At 42.4% G+C, this 16569-nt stretch overlaps 1 protein-coding gene across 3 annotated transcripts; it reads right to left on the minus strand.

Moving 5' to 3' along the window:
• Positions 1-2: 2 nt before the first annotated feature.
• Positions 3-16135, minus strand: LOC142946067 (arrestin red cell-like). Of its 3 annotated transcripts, none has more exons than XM_076087112.1 (14): positions 16001-16135; positions 8969-8999; positions 8783-8843; positions 7573-7617; positions 7294-7490; positions 6747-6874; positions 6488-6623; positions 6313-6397; positions 6035-6107; positions 3402-3539; positions 3126-3209; positions 2787-2863; positions 2626-2680; positions 3-2164 (listed from the first exon to the last, which is right to left on the minus strand). In XM_076087112.1, exons 1-14 carry the CDS (start codon positions 16021-16023, stop codon positions 2074-2076), a joined length of 1224 nt encoding a protein of 407 aa, XP_075943227.1. In that variant the 5' UTR covers positions 16024-16135; the 3' UTR covers positions 3-2073. The 3 variants fall into 3 exon arrangements, with proteins under 3 accessions (XP_075943227.1, XP_075943228.1, XP_075943229.1); XM_076087113.1 differs by having other exon boundaries at positions 6488-6662; XM_076087114.1 differs by having other exon boundaries at positions 7264-7490.
• Between the last annotated feature and the right edge of the window lie 434 nt (positions 16136-16569).

A 16569-nucleotide genomic window follows, 5' to 3' on the forward strand; every position in this document is an offset into this window, starting at 1 on the left:
CATTTGACTGATTATTTGTACGTTTTATTGAGTAAAATAACAATTCCATTAAGAGTATCTTGTAATATATTCTTCAAGTTACATTGATTGGAATGATTATAGCTGTGGTATCTTTCACTTACACAGCTCACATTTACATCTTCATGGAAAAACAGAACGTTTTCCATAAAATCATGCATCTTCTGTTTAGAGACTTCCACGGGAAAGACTGTTCCAATTCCACACTAGAGAATGATCACAAGAGACTACAGTTCACATGATAAAGCAGAGATAAGCGCATCACAGATATCACTGTCGGTTTATATATTGTCCAATAAGTACAGAGAAATGAAATGCCAGACATGTTTGAGGTAATGTAGAAACAGTGTCACTATTACACACTTTGTCCACCAGAGAGCACTGACAAGTTGATTTTTTACAATTTTGGACCTGGGAAAAATAGTAACTTTATAGTGCTAGCACTGATGATAGCATATTGTGTAAAAGTGCACAAAAGAAGAGCTGATCTCCAGTGGTGGAAGAAGTAGATCCTTTACTTGGTAAAAGTCCGTAGTCTAAAAATACTCCATTACAAGTAAAAGTTCTGAACTGAAAATGTTAACGAAAATGTAACGTAACGTTCTTGTCTCTAAGTGACTAATGGGGACTACAACGTATTGAAATTGGACCAGTATTAAGGGACAACGCTGTCCGTTTGTTATTGTGTCCAACCAAGTCTCGCTCAAGGAGAAGTCTCGTTCTGAATCTCGCATCGCTCCACAATATGGAAATTGTCCCTATAAGTCACTTTTACACAATCATGGGATAATAGGGGCCAGGTACATTTTTTAAAATAAAGTCACCCTCTAAAGGCACAATGAGTGGGTTTTCCCTAAAAGAACTATGTATAGACTGATTAAAAAATCATCACCTATGACCCACCTCTATAATATATCATATATATCATTATTATATATTATATAGCAAGGCCAAACGCCAAGTGGACAAAGCTTTTTCCAAAACCAGAATGAATCTGGGGTTGGCTTTCACCCGCTGGGGGGAGGGGCAAACTTTGAATGTTGTGTTTACAAACTGTTTCTTACTCATTGTGCCTTTAAGTAAAAGTATGAGCTAAATACACTTAAAGTATCCAAAGTGAACATACTCATTGTGCAGAATGGCTCCTTTTAAAGTGTAATATTACCATAGAATATTATGTTATTCTCTTTTAATCACTATCAAATACATGTACAAGTATTTAATGTTGTAGTTTGTGCAGCCAATTTGAGATACTTTGTACTAACTAGGTAGATTAGTAGTATAATACTGCATCATATCATATAAGCAAATATGTTTGTTTTTTAAGTACAAAGTTACTGTGAGTGGAGTAAAAAGTGCAGTATTTGCCTCTGAAATGTAGTGGAGGATAAGTTTAAAGTAACAAAAAATGGAAATACTCAAGTAAAGTACAAGTATGTCAAACAGTACTGGAGTAAATGTACTTAAAACCACCACTGAAACAACCCCTGGCTGTTCAACAGACATTACAAAGTTTAAATCACTGTTAGTTCACGCCATAGATATTCCACAAAATACCAAAAATAACTATAAAAATAAAATCATTCCTGTTTACTTAAGTATACCCTCTATCTTGATCTGCTCCAAATGCTTTTTCATTAATTTCATTATAATGAGGCCACGGATAAATCAATAGGAAGCAGTAAAAGTTAGAGGACCCCCTAAAGACAACAGCTGACCTATCATCAATATAAAAATACCACTTTTATAACTTTGTTTAAAGTTGTTAGAATTATATTTCCTGAATCACAGCAGCGTGTATAATACTGAAAACATCTCATGTAGCCTCACTTAGTTAAACTCCCGCTAAACTGACACTATATTTGCCTGAGTCAGACCGTCTCCTCTGTTTTTACACTAACATAGAACCAGTATGAGATACATCTAGTAGCCTACACAGAATAAATGGTACAATTAAAACGTGGCGAAACTCAGGAGGCTGTCTTCACGAGTTCTTCCTCTTAGGTTCTGGAGGGCTGAGGCATCCTGTATGTTCCACTCAGACAGGTAACCCTGCTAACAGAAGGGGTCGCCTTCATCCTTCATCCCTGTTAGCCCCAAGCGAGCAAAGTCTTCAAACACTAAGTCATCAAGCTGAGGCGAAGTGCTGAAAAGAGAAAGAATGTCCTACAATTACTATACGAGGGACATTCAACCAGTAAGGATTCACATGTATGCAGATGATAGCTATTTATCATTCTAGATAGTTTGAGTGTGAGTTGCCAAGTGTTGGAGATAGTAGCCGTAGAGATGTGTGCCTTTTCTCCAATATAACAGAACTAGTTGGCACTTTGCTTGTGGGGCTCAAAGGGCCAAAAAAAGACCAAAAAAATGTATTTTTAAACTCAACAGCAACGTCCCATTACACTAATGATGACCCGGCTACTTATGATTGAACTCACACCAAAACAATCTAGAGAACAATAGCTCTACAGGTAAGAGGAAAAATATGCATTTGGGATTTTGGAGTGAATTGTCCCTTTAAGGCTGAGAGAATTCTACGCGCACGCACGCACACACGCACAAACACACACGCACACACACACAAACGCACACACGCGCACTTACTTCATCTCAAACTCTATGAGATTTGTATCCACAGTAGCATCAGCCTCTGGAGCGACTAGAAACAAGAACACATTAAGTGATTGAATGCTCACACAGCTGCACTAATAGCTGTGTATGAGGTGTGTGTGGGGTGTGTTTATGTGTATGTGTTTGTGTCCTACCTGACTGTGGTTGGGAGCTGGACTGGTCTGAAGGTTTGGGATGCATCAGGACAAAAGGGAGTTCCACTGCTACATCCCTACACACACAACAAAAACAGCCTTGTTACCAACGACAATATTAAAACATTTCCATGTCTGAAAGCTGTTTGTTCTCTTGATTAAAAGTTAAAGAATAGAATATTAAACATCACTTTACAGCTGTAGCATTACAGTCCTGTAACACTGCAAAAAGACATTCAAATTGATGCAGCAGAACCAGAGAAGTCATCTTGTTTATTCCACACAATCGTCATAACGTGGCGCCTACATTACCCACAAAGCTTGAGTGGGTCCACCTACCCTCCACGGGACACCACCAGTTTGACTTTGACTCTGTAGGACACCAGGATCCCCATCATCTCCTTGTTGGTCCCTTCTTTCACTCTGCAGGACACATGAGAGAAACAATGGATGCACATGTTCGTCAGTAAACATATCCATGTGCTTCTTTGTGTAGAAAAGTAGACCCTTCTCTAACAGATACAGGTATGTGTGTGTGTGTGTGTGTGTGTGTGTGTGTGTGTGTGTGTGTGTGTGTGTGTGTGTGTGTGTGTGTGTGTGTGTGTGTGTGTGTACATGGAGCTGGAGGCCAGGTTGGTGTCTTCATGCTTCAGCTTTCCATCCAGGGCCAGGCCTCTCTTTTCCCTGTTGGTACCCAGCATGGGGGTCAGAGTGTAGACCTGGCAGGAGGTGGAGCTCGGAGAGACCTGGTCACTGAGGTTGGGGGAGGGTTAAAGGTCAGGGAGAGGGGAGCAAAATGGAAATGTAAAAGAGTGATCCATTAAATCGGTCTGTTGCTAGATACTGAATGCTTGCAATGAAAAACAAAATGAGCCTGAAAGTTTAAGCACACGTAGATTAGATACCTCGTGAGGCTGGTGAGATATGTTGGTGGTATTTAATTCAATGTTCAGTTGCGAACAATGTAGTGTCATCTGCATACTAATGCAATCAACACTTATTTAGGTGCTTTATATAGATTGTAAAGAGAACTAGAAAATTCCTAAAGAAATTTTGACAGTCATTCAGGTTCAATTGAGATAGCACTACTCTTTTTTCTGCATTTTAGATTCATACTCTTGGATTGAATCTTGTATTTGTGGGGCTTTTATTTTGAAAGGGTGGGACTGGGTGAGAGAGAGAGAGAGAGAGAGAGAGAGAGCGAGAGCCTGCGTGCCTGTGTGTAACTGGTTGCCATGGCGAGGACGCACCTGGAGTCTGAGTGCCAAAATATGGATACCGTGAGAAAGATAAGACTCTGGCAAACGCGCTGATGTATTTTTTATGTTTGTGGTGTTAAAAATATGAGCTCCAGAGCAATAGACAGAACTGGTACCGTCTGCTTTCTTTGAGAAATTAGTGGTCAGATTTAACATGGAGTCTAATGGAGCAGTTTGTTAGAGTTCATGTCGCTCTGCGGCTCTTTGAGCCAAATCTCCGCGTTTGCCAGAGTCTTATCTCTCTCACGGTATCCATATTTTATTGATTAGTCTCATGGTTTTGGCATGAAGGGCATATGTTTGACAGGTAGTTTTGTTGAAAATCACTGTTCACTCTAATCTCTCTTAATTAGCCTCTAACACACAGGTGCTCCAATCACCAACATGCACCCAAGCACACAGGTGTGTATATGAGCTCATTAGTGATGTTGATAAACACAGAGGCACTGAGACACACACGCACATACACTCCTCTCTGTCTGTCTGTCTCTCTCTCTCTCTCTCTGTGTGTCTCTCTCTCATACAGTCATTCAGGTCTTGGAGACTTTTAGAGGACTCCTGTCTGCCTGTCTCACTCACTCACTCAGTCCATCTAACTGTCTGTCTGCCTGTCTCTCTCTCCCACTCACTCAGTCATCTAACTGTCTGTCTGCCTGTCTCACTCTCCCACTCAGTCCTGTCTGTCTGCCTGTCTCTCTCTCCCACTCACTCAGTCCATCTAACTGTCTGTCTGCCTCTCTCTCCCCCACTCACTCAGTCCATCTAACTGTCTGTCTGCCTCACTCAGTCTCTCTCTCCTCTCTGTCTATTTTTATGTCTGTCTCTCTCTCCCTCTCTGTGTCTCTCTCTATCATACAGTCATTCAGGTCTTAGATATTTTTAGAGGACTTTTCCCCTCTCACCCCACCTCCCCCCATTTCAAATTAAAAGCCCCACAGAATGAATTCTAACTGGAATGCTTGTGATGAAGCCTCTCATTTTAGTGTCAAACATTATGATTCTGTCTCCTCTCCCCCTCTCTCACCCACCCAGTCCCACCCTTTCAAAATAAAAGCCCCACAAATACAAGATTCAATCCAAGAGTATGAATCTGAAATGCAGAAAAGAGAGTAGCGCTATCTCAATTGAACCTGAATGACACTACCGGTAACATTGGCGTGTGTATATATTGCGATTTCTTCGGGCAGTAGAAGCCACACTGTCAAAATTTCTTTAGGAATTTTCTAGTTATTATTATTATTAAGCCCGCAGGATTACAGTCAGTGTGCTTTGGCACAGGCAGTTTTACTGCCTTTGTGCTACAAAGCCACACTGAACAAGACCTAAAAGTGATCCCTGTGGAACCCCTTTGTATATGTTGAGCAGGGCCAACATACTTGTAAGGGTTAGATGGCATGGTTGGAATCCTAAATGGGTCTACTGGACAAAGACCCAGGGGCCAAAACTGCCAGGGCCCCTGGCCTTCACCTTCAAAATGTCACTCAAACAGACACGGACCATCCAGGAATAGACTCAAAAATACCACCATTAACATAAGACAACTACAAAGAGACAACTACAAAGAGACAGCTGCAAAGAGACACAAAAAGACTACAAAGAGACCAAAGAAGCTTCAAAGAGACCCATAGAGACTTACAATCACCATGAAATAAAACAACCACAAGGAGACACAAAACTACAGAGAGATGCGTAAGGACTACAAAGAGACACTAAACATCTACCAAGACTGAAATAACCACTATTGCTGTCTTGCACCTGTAGTGGAAGTTCCCAATACGCTGAAAACGTTACTCAAATTTGCATCTATTTGCGTCTTTGCATTGACTTTGAATGTAATCATGCTGCACTAAAAATCCCTTAAAAACACCTTTATTCTTGTGGATCATCGAAAACATTATTATATACAGTATATCTTCATTGTTCCCAACCCTGGAATACGTAGTTCCAATGAAATAAACAAGAGGACAACATTACAGAAGAAGAACTCACTCTGCTTCCACCTGGGCGACTGCACACTTATACTGGGCCGTGGAGAACAGACAGATGTCGGCGTACTGACGAACTGAGAGGAAGACAGGAGTTATTTTAGTAGCTCCTTTAGCCCTCATCCGTCCTCCATGTCAGCTCAGAGTTGGATTACAGTGAAATACTTGACTTTAACTGTGGCTCCAAAGAAGAATAAATTGTTGTCTCAAGTGGTGAAAATGTTCTTTCACTTGTTCATCTGAAATGATAATAATTGAAACCAAAGTGTGAGTTGGATTTACCGGATATCTTCACCCTCTTCACGCTCTTGGTGGAGTTGTTGGTGACGTGGACGTTGACACTGATGGGCTCACCGTGGTAGTACAGCTGGAGAGAAACAGATACTTAGCAGTGTGTGTGTGTGTGTGTGTGTGTCCCAGTCATCAAACAGCACATCAAAGGGTGCGAGCGTGTCACCTCCTTATCCAGCGAGGCCTCTAGGTGCAGAGCTCTATCAGACAGCAGGAAGCTGCGACTGACCTCCGCTGTCGGCTGTGGACCCGGCTTCTCCGGAGCGTACTGGACCTTCCGGATCAGCAGTTGCACAGAGTTCCTGCACACACAAAGAATATCATGCAACAGGAGAAAGTCGCTATGGTTTCCTAGAGCAGCACACTGTATTTGTCTTGGGAAGTGTTAGTTTGGTTGTAGCTTCAGGTGTCTAAATGTGTTGAACCTCTGGTGGATCTTCTCCTCCACAGTCTTAGCACAGAAGGCTCGGAGCTCATAGTCCACACCGCACGCCTTCCCCGTGTCCTCAGCGCCCGGCTGGAGGGTTACTGAGCAAGGCAGGTTCTGGGGGACCTGACACAAGGTCAAACATGGTGAAATCCAAATTAGGGTGCATAGTAATCTGTAACACTATAATGCTAAACATATCTTAAAAGATTTTTTTTTTTTTTTTAATAATACTGATTAACTGCAGGGAAATCCTTCAGAGGATTCTCCTTCTTAAAGATGCCACTTGTTCGCATAGATTCTTTCAGTGATTATTTTTCACCAGGCCTTCTGCTACTACGGAAGCCCTGAGAGGACAGTTAGAAAAACAATGATTTATTTTCTAAGTCCAGTGTTCATGACTTAAGAAAAGGTGAAAAAAAGTTTTGCCAAGATAATTTTTCTAACATTTTTCTGTCATTCTCTTAAATTGGCTGTAACATGGACGCTGGTCTGTAACAGCGTCGGGGTGAGGCTGAGGCTGTGTTCGTGTTTAGAAGTCTTACGGTGAAGTGGAAGGGGTAGGCATGCTGACCCAGCTTCTTCAGCAGCCGCTCCTGCAGGCGGCTCGGGGGCGTCTTCGTCTCCTGCAGAGGAGGGAAGGCCTGGACGGTGCTGACGTGCAGATCCTTCCGGAAGGAAAGGCCCAGGACGTCCAGGTCCTCCCGGCCGTAACGGAACGCACAGGTCAGAGTCACAAACACTGAGGACGGACGAAGACATCGATTACATGGGCCGTCATCCAGTCAGTCGGTTACTTTGTGTCCAACTTCTCGTTTTCTTACCTTTTCGATCTTTCAGATACTCTTGGTCTACAAGGAGCACTCCATCTAGAGAACACACACATACACACACACACACACAGCACGTGAGCAGTGATGTTGAACCAATGCAGATCTAAACTATTGTGTGTGTGGTTGTGTGTGTGTGTATGTCAGTCAATTTGTTGACACACACATACTTTCACTTCATCTGTATTTTCCTTAAAGGAACACACACATTTTGGGTGGGATGCTTTCTCTCCGCAGTGTGTATAATAGTTACGCCCCAATTCAGAGGCCCCATTTCTAAACTAAACACATCAATAAAGGGCCGACACGGTTTGTCTTATTTCAGGCTCCCTCAAATGCACTAAAGATTTTCTTTTGCCCAAATTTGGACACAACACATGTGTCCTTTGCAGACCTTAGCATCTTGGATGAGAATAATGGCCTCGTGAGCTCAAGTCTGATCTAACTCTGCATGCTGACTAGGCTACCTTCGGGGACACATTTCAGACTGAAGACCAGTTAATTGGGGACGGCTTGTGCAATTGGGGACAAAAGCCGTGTCCTCAATCTGGAAGACGTCAGTGGAAAGTTAGGAAATTAATACAATTCTATGTAATGTCCCCAAAAGTGTCCCAACTAAACATGTGCGTCATAGACTGTAAATAAGAGGAGGATGTAGTCACTGCGATATCACCCATTGGTTTGTGGACTGTGGTTTTTAAGTCCTGAGTTCTGCATTTGTTTTCTGTCGCCATCTTGGTTTTTGGCCTTCACACTTCGTTTTTAGGCTGTCGCCATCTTGTTTTTTTGCAACCAGAAGTGAGAGAGGGTGGCGCTAAGTGCAACCGAATGCTGACTAAGACATTTTATGGAAACCAAAAAGTTACAATTAACTTTCATGGAAAGAAAAGACTCTGTGAAAGGGTTAAAATTGCAAGATGAAAACACAACTCCCAGACCGGACAACGGCGTGGTAGAGACAAGGTAGCCCCGCCCTAAAGCATCCCCTGCTTTATGGTTTATTTATAAACTCATGTTTACAATGTTTACTGAGGTAATAAATCAAGAGAGAAGTAGAGTTATTTTCTCATACACTTCTATACAACCAGAGGAGTCACCCCCTGATGGACATTGGAAAGAATTTTAGAAAGACATTTGGGGCACTTCTGTATTGGCTTCATTTTTCAGACCCAGCGGTCGCTGCCTGGTGTGCGTTTACACTCACCAACTGGATCTACGTGGTCGAGGTGATCTACAAAGTCTCGCTTCCCCAGATAAACTGTGATCTGAGGAAAGAAAGAGAGCAATTAGGATAATCCAGGACAGAAGATGTACGATAGAGGGAGAAGTAATGATAAGAACCTCCACACACACACACACACACACACACACACTCACACACACACCCTACCTTGCAGTTGGGGCTCGACTTCTTAAACACTCTGTAAAATGAGAGAGAGAATATCTTGTGAACAGAGTGTGAGTGTGTGTGTGTGTGTAAAACTCAAATTTGAGATTCATTTATTAACCCATTTAATGATATCAGCAACCTTGGCTGAGCCACACAAATTAAATTAAAAACAAGTTGACTCATTAAGCATTGAACTTTCATTGATCACCAACAACAAAACATTCCCTATGATCCCCCTTTAAAATAAGACACATTTTCATCTTAGGCCTCCATATCCTGTCCATGGACTTCTTCCATGTCAGACTCTAATGCCTTTCACACTACCCAACATAATTCTTATTTAATGGGGGGCTGCCAAATTATCTGCACATGTGATGTTTTAATCACATGTTTTAACCAAGACCTAGTTTAGCTATTTATGTGTATTTTCTTACCAAATAAGTTCACTATTAAAAAAGACATGATTTCTATATTGATCTTGTGCAAAATTTCAGCAATATTCAGCATTTATCTACTGGAATAACATGCTTGAATGTCCGGCTGAACTGTCGGCAGCTGAGTTGCACAATGGGCAATATCAGAACCCATCGGCTATCGGTCTGATCACGATACAGCCTCTTGGGGCAACGGCCTATATTTCTGGTGTTCTGTGTAGATAGCGGATATCCATTACATTACATTACATTACATTACATTACAGTCATTTAGCAGACGCTTTTATCCAAAGCGACTTACAATAAGTGTATTCAACATCGGTTTTCGAGAGAACAACTAGTCACCAGAAGTAATAAGTGCATGTCCCTACCTCAAACAAGCATCTAAGAGCATAAACCAGAGCCAACGTACAGTGCAGAAACAAAGGAATGCAATAAGTGCCACAAGCTAATATAAAAACAATAAGTGCAATAAGCTAGTATGAATACAGTAGATGCTAGGTAAGTGCTAAGCGGAAGGGTAGGCCTTCTTGAAGAGGTGAGTTTTCAGCCTGCGCCGAAAGATGGGCAGCGACTCTGCCGTCCTGACGTCAGTGGGGAGTTCATTCCACCACTGTGGGGCCAGGACAGAAAACAGCCGCGACCGGGTCGATCGGCCGCAGGGACCTCTGAGCGACGGGGCAACCAGTCGCCCCGAGGTAGCAGAGCGAAGTGGTCGGGCCGGGGTGTAGGGCTTGACCATGGCCTGGAGATAGGAAGGAGCTGTTCCTTTCACTGCCCTGTAGGCTAGCACCAGAGTCTTAAACTGGATGCGGGCTCTTACAGGTAGCCAGTGTAGAGAACGGAGAAGGCAAGTTGTGTGGGAGAACTTGGGGCGATTGAACACCAGGCGAGCTGCAGCTTTCTGGACAAGCTCCAGAGGTCTGATGGCCAGCACCGGGGCTCCGGCAAGTAGTGAGTTGCAGTAGTCCAGGCGGGAGATGACAAGAGCCTGGATTAGCACCTGCGCCGTCTCATCAGTGAGGAAGGGGCGAATCCTCCTGATGTTGTAGAGCAGGAATCTGCAGGAGCGTGTAACCGATGCAGGGACCAAGATCTCCTCTTCAGTGCGCCGGTCAATCGTTTACAGTCCGATAAACAACTTGAGACACGAGACTGGAGTTGGAGTTTGGGTCCACATGTACGAACGCATTGTTTCACAAGTAGCCAGTTTACAAGCTAACCTTAAGCTAAATCATCGTCAACCGATAGCCGGTGGGATAGCAGATTTCTACCAATGCGTTCTGCCTCATTTGCGCTCCACACGGACTGTTTACCTGCATTCAATTAAAGCCTACTAAAACATGATTGGTCAATACCACTCGGACTACAAACGAAAACTAGAACGCTTCCGATACCAGAATCTTCTGAACCAACCAGGCCACCAGGATGACCCTGACCTGCCCCATCTACGTATAACCTAAAGAATGAACAACCCAAACACACTCTGGTCATTACTGCTAATATTGCCACAATATATATATAAATGTAAATATATACAGTATAACAATATATATATATGCCAAATACTACCAACACGTCACAAACGCTTGTCACATGACTAACACAGGGACAGTATTCGTCCATGTAGCGTTGCCTGCGTTTCAAAGTAAACAGGGGAACATTAAGGCCTGGTTAGTGTCAAGGATGGACAACAACAAGCTGTTAGTTTAGGATCTCATTACACTCCAATACACACTAATAGCACTGTATAACCACGTCACATTTCCTGTCCTTCAAACACATACACACACACACACACACACATTAGTGTAAACAGAAAGAGAGCAACTAGAAAGCAGCAGCGATGGCTGACAGTACAATGACCTGTAGGACAGAACGTCCCAATAACCTATATTTAAATGCTCAAAACTGATCCTGGGTGACATTTACTCTCAACAGCCTCTACATGTGTAGCAGAACAGAGCAGATTCAACGACAGCATGGCGTTTGTGGCCCGATTAGATTACAGTACAGAGCATGGAAGACTTGTGAACCTGAGGGACACATCCATCATTGCAATGGAAAAATTGCAATAGCGCTCAACGGAGAACAATAGCAGAAACGGTTTTCAGAGGGACACACTCGAGGAACTATTCAGGACTCATTTGAAGGAAATCTCCACCCTCAGATTCCCTGATATCATAAACAAGGAAAGATTGTTCGTACAGGACCATTCAAACACAAAGGCATTTCAACATGCTTTACATAACACATAAATCATTACAAACCTTCTCATTTTAAAGCACAACAGTTCTCTAAAACATGTTTCTGAAGACATTTGAGGCGAGACATAGGCAATGCAGTGACAGAATCTTGGTTCACATTTGATCAGCGCTGCCTGGTTTGACAGTTTGATCAAAGCTTTGCTAGCCTGGTGCGTTGCGATGGGCTGACCTCATTTGCATAAAGTTGAGGTTGAGGTGCGACTATGCAAATTCAGATACGGGCGAATGGTCGGGCAACCGCGGCGAGCCGAATCTATTATGCAACTTGTGGCCCGATGTCTTGCTCTCCATAGAACATGAATAGCATCCGTCGACTTCACATACGTCAGCGAGTACAGTGGATTTCCACCATAAACCGCGTGAGGGGACCGTAGTTGCCTGAACTAGCTTGCAGGCTTCGCTTCATAAAAACATTTTAAAAAAAAAAGCTGTACGTACATTTGAGTGTCATCGGGATAATTACGATAAGGTGCTCCTTTTGCTAAATTTGAGCTTGTGGGAGCAACAGAAGAGGTCCAAGTATCGAGCCCTGGGGAACACACGTCATGTAAATTTTTGCTTTTCATCAATGCACCTGAGATGTAGCATGTTTTAACAAACTACAGACGAGTGTGTGAACAATGTCGCTCAAGTCACAACCTCACATTTGTCAAATCCAGTGGCGGGCCGTGCATTTTATACCTGGGCCTTCTGTGCTGTCCTACTACAGTTGAATAACCTAACGTTTGAATAATACTAGTGCATTTGGAAAATGCAGAAGCTTCAATTGTGGGAAATATAATGTTTTCGGTGGACTGCGCTCACATAACAGACAACGGGCTGTGTGACCTTTCAACCCGTAACTAAAAAAAACATAACAAAAAACAGCTGAGGCTACACTAAACTAGCTTAACGGGAAAACAACCGCGGCAAACCCCGCGATGACGGGATGCTTCGTCATTAACGGACAATGCATAGTCAGAATCAATGTAACTAACACAATGACAAGAACATGAACCAGTCACATATATTTATATGACAACAAAGCATGACAAATCAATCCAGCAACACTGCAGCGCTAACATGCATATTCCGCCGCACAATGAAGAGCACGAGCCATTCAACTATTATTCACATCAGAGGGAACAATATTCACCATATCATGAAAACAACATGATAGAACATCTAACAGTAGTAACGCTACTGCAGATGTAAAAACACAAAAGCACTTCACTTAGCTACCACAGCTGCTGTTCACTTAAAGACAAAGTCCATCCTCCTTTCTTTGTTAACAAAGAGTTTAATACCGCGGTTGTACAGAACATCGGTTCAGTTCAGTTCCAGTCAGAGGTCCTCCTGCAAACGTGTTCGTTGAGTTGTAGATCCACTTGGGTCTCAGCAAAAGTTTCATTCTTAGCCATAAAATGTGCAACGCTTCTCCGCCGCTGTCAGCCAGAAATACCTTTTCCATGCTAGCTGTGGGGTTGACCAACCCTTTGATACGATGTCCAGTTTTTCTGGTCTTGAGAAATCCGTTTCTCCTCCTTCAGCCATTGAGTGTTAAAAAAAACACAAATATATAGGTAAAAAAAGAAAAGAATCTACACCAAGCAAAACGCTAACAATGTCATAACTTCTTACATATGTTTCAACCTGAACTCTTACTAAATACTAAGATCTGCTATCTAGCTTTCTGTTAGTCAAAAGTCACGCTGGCCCACTGACCAATCACGGCGCACGTTAATGCAGACGTACTTAGCAGGCTACCTGGGTACCACTGGCACGTCAAAGAATACGCCCAACATGTCAAACTAAAGATCTGATTGGTTGAAGACTATGACAATCAACAATATCGTCCCCATTTATTTTAATGTGCAAAGTCTACCTAGAGGACATCGGGCCTCTCTTCTATAGAGACAGCATAGAGGTGAAATCTGATTGGATAAGAGCTCTCCTTAAAACAAGTTGCACTGGAAGCAGCGCTGCAGGCTGGAAGCAGAGCAACAGAGGAAGACAGGAGCTGTGCAATGACAAAATAAGCTAATGGGAAAAAAAATTATAATACATGTAGTGTATTTGTCAAAAAGTATTAGATTATAAAATAGCTATAACTTTGTGATTCTGTTTAGGCCAGCAGAGAAGGCTTAGCTGGCCCTGACAGCCCACCAATGGTCAAATCAAGTATAGTAGGGGTTGAATATTTGCAAACTCTGCAAACTTAGCTTTGCAGAGTTTGGGGAACTGGAGCTAAGAAATCTTCTCCAGTCAAAGCCCATCAAAGCAAAGCAGAGAGAAAAGAGCAGAGTGTCTGTGCTGGAGCTCAACAGGAAGCGGGTGAAGGGTATTCCAGGAAATGCAGCCAGCGGTCACCAATAATGTGTATGCAGGTAGGGTTGAGACTAATCAGCCAATCAGTCCACGTGTACCACCACAAAAGCATAAAACTGTGGCTTCGTCATACATTATTATTATTATTATTGTGGCTTCGTCATACATTATTGTAGAAGAAGATTGTTACTGGCCTACGAGTAGAGCTGTTGTCAAGAGCATTCAGGAGGCCATGTCAGCTTGAAGGTTATGCATACTGCTGCAGTTTTAAGAACATTAGCAGGAAAGTGCTGCCGTTTACATTCTGTGGACAGAAAACGAGGGCAAAGAACAAAATCCACATCCTGATTATCAACAGAAATGTCCATTACTTCCTGAACAGGGGACACACGTGAACCCCTTCCTGTCAACCCCTTATCCTACAGGCAAAAAAAACAACATGTATCATCATAAAACTCAGCTCAGCCGGGCATGAAGCTACTGAGGTCAGCACTGAGGACAGGATATAACCCACAAGATCATTTAAATGTTGTTCACACTTGCAGTTTGACAAAAGTAACTTCTATAAATTGTCTGTTCTAGCCACAAGTGGAATTACATGAAAAACAAATAATCAAATGTCAAGCGATTCGAGAGACTTTGACCTCTGAAGGCTTCTAATTTCTTTGACAAACTAGAAATCATTAACTTTCAACTTTTTAGAAACACAAAGGACATTTTAATCTCATATTATTTCATATAATTTTTAATCTTAATTCTAATTTAAATCAAGTAGCTCATGAAAAATAGTCGGTCAGATTACGTATAATTGTCATATTTAATCAACGTTTAAAGGACTAGTTTGTGGGATTTAGTGGCATCTAGTGGCGAGGCTGCAGATTGCAACCAACTGAATACCCCTCCACTCACCCCTCCCTGTTCCAAGAGTGACAGAGAACTATGGTGGCCTTCAGCAACAAGCAAAGCCTCTTTCACTGTACATATGAGCGCTTCACTTTTATTTTCAGACAGACCTGAAGAATGATGCAACTCCCCTTGACAGCCCCTGTGATGTGAGCAGCCTATTTCTGTCTTTGGCGACTCCTAGTGGTACTAAATAAGAAGACACCTTCAGAAAAACCTGTCAAATTCTCCTTTATCTCCACTTTCAGGTTCTTATGTGTTCCTCGTTTTTATATTTAAGACTTTTGCATTGACAGTTATGTACAATACACAGGAATAAGTGTCTGTCTTCCTCAAAAATAGACTACAAACAAACACCGACTTGACGTTTGACGCGGCTGAGTTCAACTAAGAATAATGTAACATAGTAGCAGCGTAGCTACATAAATAGCCAATTCTGAAAGCTACAAATAAGCTAACGCGGTGCTAAATCAAACTGCACCTTGTAAAAGTGAATAAACGGTAAACAAATAGCGCTGTCACACACCTGTCCGGTTTAACAACGTCTGACATCTTTATATTGGCTTACTGTAGCCTATAAGCAACCTAAACAATAGTCCACGTAAAAGCAAGAACGATTATTAGCCTATTAGAAGGCAACAACGGTGGCTACATTATTTCTGCTACAGTGCTCGACACCCCAATACGCCTCGTTTTCTCACAAGAGGAAGTTACGCCAGATCCCCCTTCCAAAATGTATGTATTTTATGGCAAATTGACGCTGCCTTGATTTACGGTCAAACGTAACAGCTGCATACTGCACATGGCTGGACAAGACTTTTTCGTATTTTTGGCATCCACTCTTCAATTCGGCATTACTATCAATCGATATTTATTGATAAATAGCTTTTAAAAATCAATTTAAAGTCCTCTCAAATCCAGAGCGTGTCAGAGTCACGTGATTCTGCTCTATTTTCATAGTGTTCGTCGCACACAGCGATAAAACAACAGAGATTGAATTGGTCCGTTTCTTACGGGAGATTGGATAGTTCCCTTTTCTCCTCACGAGTTAACGTCGCGTGGCTACGTCTTCTATTACCGTACCGTGACAGACACACAAGCAGACTGGACGGCTGTCTTACCTAGTCCCTGCTTTGTCCCCCATCTCCTCAGTGCTGTGTGGACAGGGTGTCTTGTAAGTACTGGTCTGTATGTAGTCTGTGCTGGTCCCGTGTGTCCGCTGCTGCTGCCAGCTTTTTGGAGCAAATTAAGCCTGTTTCCGCAGTTTAGGGACAGAAAACCACGCCTACCTACAATGTGACACCTTAATCCCCAAATATATATACACCTGCAAATCAGCATGCATGCGTACTAACAGTAGTATTGGTACGTATTAATAAACAGTGTTGGCTTGGTGGGGTGTTCCATATCTGAGGTAGGCTCCTTGTACTTACCTTTACTTTAGTCAAAGTACCATCATCACTGTGTCAAACTAACTCAATAAAAGTCCTGCATTTAAAATCTGCCTGAAATAAAATCACAGAAATGTTGTCATCAGTGTATGAATGGCTGTGAATGATGACATGTAGTGTAAAAGTGCTTTGAGTGGTTGGAAGACTAGAAAAGCACTATACAAGTACAAGTCCATTTACCATTCAGGTCATCAGCTACTCGAGTTGGAGCTAGTTTGATAACACTGATGGTTCCCAAC

The sequence above is a fragment of the Anarhichas minor genome, unplaced genomic scaffold (genome assembly GCF_050575085.1).
Source record: "Anarhichas minor isolate MPS153535 unplaced genomic scaffold, ASM5057508v1 ptg000009l, whole genome shotgun sequence".
In the NCBI taxonomy this organism is placed as follows: Eukaryota; Metazoa; Chordata; class Actinopteri; order Perciformes; family Anarhichadidae; genus Anarhichas; species Anarhichas minor.